The sequence below is a fragment of the Montipora capricornis genome, chromosome 6 (assembly GCF_036669925.1).
Source record: "Montipora capricornis isolate CH-2021 chromosome 6, ASM3666992v2, whole genome shotgun sequence".
NCBI classification, from domain to species: domain Eukaryota; kingdom Metazoa; phylum Cnidaria; class Anthozoa; order Scleractinia; family Acroporidae; genus Montipora; species Montipora capricornis.
In genome coordinates this window covers 9,215,534-9,220,533 of record NC_090888.1, presented here as the reverse complement: position 1 = coordinate 9,220,533, position 5,000 = coordinate 9,215,534, and the positions used below count along the sequence as shown (strand labels likewise).

The 5,000-nt window shown below is 36.8% G+C and overlaps 1 protein-coding gene across 7 annotated transcripts in view; it reads left to right on the top strand.

The window, feature by feature from the left end:
- The window catches only part of LOC138051447 (pleckstrin homology domain-containing family G member 5-like), a 50,761-nt gene that overhangs the window by 28,491 nt on the left and 17,270 nt on the right, over positions 1-5,000 (top strand). For all 7 annotated transcript variants that reach the window (XM_068897637.1, XM_068897640.1, XM_068897638.1 and 4 more), the window contains 8 exons: positions 1-96; positions 909-1,150; positions 2,489-2,674; positions 3,292-3,396; positions 3,542-3,583; positions 3,820-3,915; positions 4,484-4,534; positions 4,736-4,828. The exon at positions 1-96 is cut by the window's left edge and continues 41 nt beyond it. In XM_068897637.1, the coding sequence (XP_068753738.1) occupies positions 1-96; positions 909-1,150; positions 2,489-2,674; positions 3,292-3,396; positions 3,542-3,583; positions 3,820-3,915; positions 4,484-4,534; positions 4,736-4,828 (911 nt within the window). The remainder of the gene's footprint in view (positions 97-908; positions 1,151-2,488; positions 2,675-3,291; positions 3,397-3,541; positions 3,584-3,819; positions 3,916-4,483; positions 4,535-4,735; positions 4,829-5,000) is intronic.

Below are 5,000 nucleotides of genomic sequence, written 5' to 3'. Positions count from 1 at the left end.
TTTCAACTCATTCCGTATTCCTTGATTCATCTAATACTCCTTTACCACTGGCCTTTGACACCTTCCCGCTGGGCGGAAATGTTCTCCATGTGAGAGGTACAGGGTCAAGGGTCCTTTTAGTTTTAAATTCATATTCTAAACATGCCTTCGATTGTTTTTTGAGGAATCCGCCTTGACTTTAAAAGCCCCTTGTGTTGCTAATCTTTCAAACAGAAACTGTAGAGATTGACTCTTTTACATATAGTTGTATTATAGTATTTCTGTAACATCATGAACAAAGTTGTTTTTAGCATTTGTCTATTCAGAAACTAAGTAAGGGATCAAAATTTGGATGAAAGTCAACCCAAAGAAAAATTGCATGCTCTTTACGAGTAACCATATCTTGCACTCTTTTCAATACCTACTTATGTTTTTTACTGCTGCAGTGATTCTTAAATTCAAGCTTATTTCATAGGTATATTATTTCAATGGGTAAAGGGTTATTAATCTCTTGTGCAGATGTCAGATAATTCTTTGGAAATCAATAGCCTTAATCACGTTATTGTACCATATGGCTTTTCAACATATGCCTGTACATGCATGTTTTGCGGTTCAAATCAGTTAATTCAACTTTGATTTTTCCTTTTCTAGTAGTATTCATTATTATAATCTGAAACAAAAGAAAATTGAACTAGCTTGAAAAATTTTGAACCAGGAAAAACATTGATCGACAACACACATGTATGCATGGGTTTGCAGATAAACCTTCATGGTTACTGTATTGTACCATTATGCAACTCACGTGTCTTGTTGGTAAATCTGTGAAGTGTGAACACTTGAAAAAAAATTATCAGACACATCATTCCTTAAGGTTTTCTTTATTTTGGTGCTGTCCACTATTCACATTGATTTTTGTTGGTCTTTTTTAGCCAATGAAGACTTCAAAGTGGATCAGAGAATCATTGACATGGCAAGAGACTCGTATGAAGACAAAAGCGTGTCAGAGGATGTTGCGCAGCGACCAAAAAGCTCATCTTTCATGTCACGTTCAGGCTCATTTACTGCTAAAAATAGCAAAGAAAAAGGAGGGGGGGTTAAAAAACAGGAAAGCGAGGAAAAAGGAATGGAAAACTCAAAGGAGGAGAAATCATCTCAACAATTTAACAAGAATGTGAGTTATTTCCTGGATAACGTAAAATAAGATTAAGTCTGTGTTGAGTATATAGGGGAATCTTTGTTTACATTTTTGCCTTATTAGTTTACTGTACATGTACAAGGCTATTATTTTCTAATCAGTCTGAAGAGAGTAAAGAACATACTACAGGAATAGTTGAAAGTTTATTGCATAATAAGGTACCTATGAAAATTTGATCTCAACATACCAGATAATGTAATATCTGAGTAATGATGCTTTGAAAATTTGACATATTACAAAGAATATTATCTGGGATCATTAGCATCTTGGTCAACCAAGAGTTTATTGCTTAAAATACATACAATGTATTATTGGAGATTTAACTAAGTTCACAGGTTCTTTTAATCTGTAAATAGCAGGATGCCCTCTGTGAGTACACTCGTATGTTCGTGAAACGAAAGGTAGACAGTGATGTCAGCAAAGATTCCATTATTCATTTCATAAGCCAAGCAAGCATTAATATTGTTTCATTTATAGTGAATGCAAAAATATTGCATTTCTTTTAGAACAAAATTGAATGTCCTGTTATCATGTTATATGCAATACATAATTTATTCCTCCTAGTAGCGTTAGTATTCATCTTACATCACCTGATACTGATTTTATTATTTACACAAGGTGAAATGTGAATATACATTACAGTGTGGTTGCATAATGCACTTGCCTCTCTGCTTGCATTGCTAGCCCCTTGCATGCATTTGTACCATCACACAGAACATGGCAATGTACATGTACATTGTAACGGCACATTCAAAAAGAAAAAAAAAAACATGAAAATGGGTACCATTATTAACCCTTTCACTCCTGTGGGGTTCCCCATTGACGAGTAAAATCGTCTGGCGATAGACAGAGTAAAATCTATAAGTCTCAGTGGCCCTTACAGGAGTGAAAGGGATAAATTATTAAGCCCAAAGTAACTTTGTCACAACAGCACTGTCACAATTCTGAGTGTCAGGATTAAAATGCAGGGGTCACAAAAGAATTTGAACTCAGCGGCTGGTTTGAGTATATCAGTAACTAACTGTTATGATATTATTGATGTCTTTACTTTGAACAATGGGCCATTTCTGAGTTGCTGTTTGTCTCGGTTTTGAAGTGAGTCTTGGTGCTCAACTATTGTAAGGGAAATGAGTTTGATTTGCATAACAATTAGCAACTCATTTCCATTTGAATGGTTGTGCACCAGGACTCGCTTTGAAACTGAGGCCTGTCAGCAACTCGGAAATGGGCTATTTGGTTGGCTGTGAGTACTTTTGAAACCACTGATAACGGTGTAGTATCTAACCATTTAAAAATATTCTTAAAATTAATTAGACACAGAGGGGGAAGAAAAGTATGGAGGCTCTGTTTGGGAAGGAGTTTACTGTAGGCTTTCAACCATCGTCGTCAAGTCCAGTGCTTCCTGGGGGAGTCTTTCCAAATGCAGGTGGAACAATGCCGAGATCCAAGCCAGCAAACGGTCGGAGGACAGGGCTGTTCACTCCACCAAAAGCTCTAAAGGTATAGTTTTAGTAAACTGTATTATTGAATGAGGTTTTGATGTCACATAAAGGCAGGTGAAATCTGCATCGGCTGGTTCCATTTCCTGTAATCTTGGTTATTGAGGTATTGAAAATAACAAATAAACATGTTTTGTAAATTGAAAACGATCGTTTCTTTTTTGAGAGTTATTGTTACTCTGCTATCTTTACGTTCGTTTAACAAATAAACAGTAAGTTATTATTGTTTTATTATGGTTGCATTGTTTTAGAGAAATCAGGGGACAAAAGTGGTGTCACAGGGTTTGAGCCAGGCGGCGCCATTGCGCCAATCCGGCACTAATATTGAAATTGTCCCATAAGCTCACGGCCAAGGGGACCTTCAAAATCTGAGGAAAAAACTCAAGAAAAAATAATTATAGTTCAGTACAAAGATTCCAAGTTGAAACACAGACCGTGGGAGGAATTTTATCAAGTGTTTACTTTTTAGTCACGCTCTACTAAACATACAGGTCCCATGCTCAACCAAGCGTGACGCAGGAGCTAGTGCCAATCAAATTATTATTATTATGGGATGTCAGGTAATCGCAATTATGTATAGTTGTACGTGCTGTTTATCAAAAATATCATTTCTGGCAGGGAACCCTTAAAGACTCTCTGGAGCGCTATTTTTTGTATGGTCTGGAAGAAAACACTAGCTATGATGTCGAGTTCAAGAATGAGATTGACGATGTAATTAAACTTGTAAGTGCTTTTTTTGCCATTAGTGCATTGTCTTGCATTTACCTTGAATTGTGTGGAGGTGTATAATTTAGGGATAATGCCAAATCAAATCACCCTTTTTGAATGTTGTCATTATCATTAATTTTAATCTTCTTATCATTTACAGGAATCCTCTTGGACTGAAGTTGTTAGTGATGATCATATTAAGGTAATCAAGTCACTCACTGTGATGACATTGTGCGGCATTGTCGCAACATTTTGGCGTGCTCACGTCACAGCTTTGTTTGTAGTTGTTTGTTCGTCTTGTTGACCCGCGTTTTTTGCGTGTGCTTACAAGTGTTGGTTTTGTCCTTTGGATGCCCATTCTAGCTTGTTATGCATGAATTTTATTGTACTCTGTGTGTTTGTACATTGAATGATTTCTTTCTCCTCATTGTGACTCAGGCGATGACAAAAAAGCAAAAAAATCAACAAGAAGCCATCTGGGAAATGCTAACGACAGAGGCAACATACATCTCTACTCTCCATGTCATTAAGAAGGTAAACTTTGTGTGCAATGTAATTAGCACTGCAGTGTTTCGTTAGTATTGTAGTTAGGTGGGTAGGTAGTAGTTACAATGTAGGTGGTAGTTAGGTTTGATCCAGAACATCCAGGGATGCAGGATGGTGCAGTGGTGAGAGCACTCGCCTGCCACCGATGTGGCCCGGGGTTTCCCAGAACCGGCGTCATGTAGATTGAGTTGGTTGGTTTTCTACTCTGCTCTGAGAGGTTTTTCTTCAGGTACTCTGATTTTCCCCTCACCTCAAAAACCAAAATGACACTTGATAAACCAATTCAGCTAACTCAATGTTGTACCCAATTCGCGTCTTTTGGGAATAAAACGCTTTGTTCCAAGTATTTCCATATCATTTAAATGTCAATGGTTCATTGTCATGAAAATTCAACACACAAAGAATCTTAACCCCGAGAGATTTGAATTGGGTACAACTTTGAGTTAGCCGAATTGGTGTATTTCCTTTGTGCATGACCCCACAAATAATAATAATAATAATAATAATTCTTCTTCTTCTTCTACCACAGTTGCTTATTTTTCTACTTTGATTTCAGCTCTTTGTTCAGTGCTTGAGAAATCTGCAAAGGGAAGGATTTTTACAAGAGGTATGCACTGCTCTTTCTAAAGTGAACGAGACTGTCAAAAACTGGTTTAAACCCCCCTTCATTTCCCACCAAAATTGTCTAGAAGTTCTCCATTAATTCCTATCACAGGGACTATGCAAGCTTGAGTTCTAAGCAAGCCCATGTTGCTTTTGTGACAACTAAACTTGAAATGTGATTTAAGCACTAAATTTTGTTTTACAGATAGAAGATTCCAAGCTTTTTAGTAACATCGAGGAAATCTACACTGTCAATATGGCTTTTTGGATGGCAAACCTCAGCAAAGTTGTTGAAAATGTAAGTAAATTTGCAAATGTTGACATCTTAATGTCCATGAAGGTATACATGATACTTATTGTTGGCAGGGGATGCAGAAGTTTAGTTTGTAATCTGCTCATTGACATTTTTGCAGCTATCAAACATCAAAATTTTTGGATTGTCCTGAACTTTTTAGGACAAGTGCTGTTCA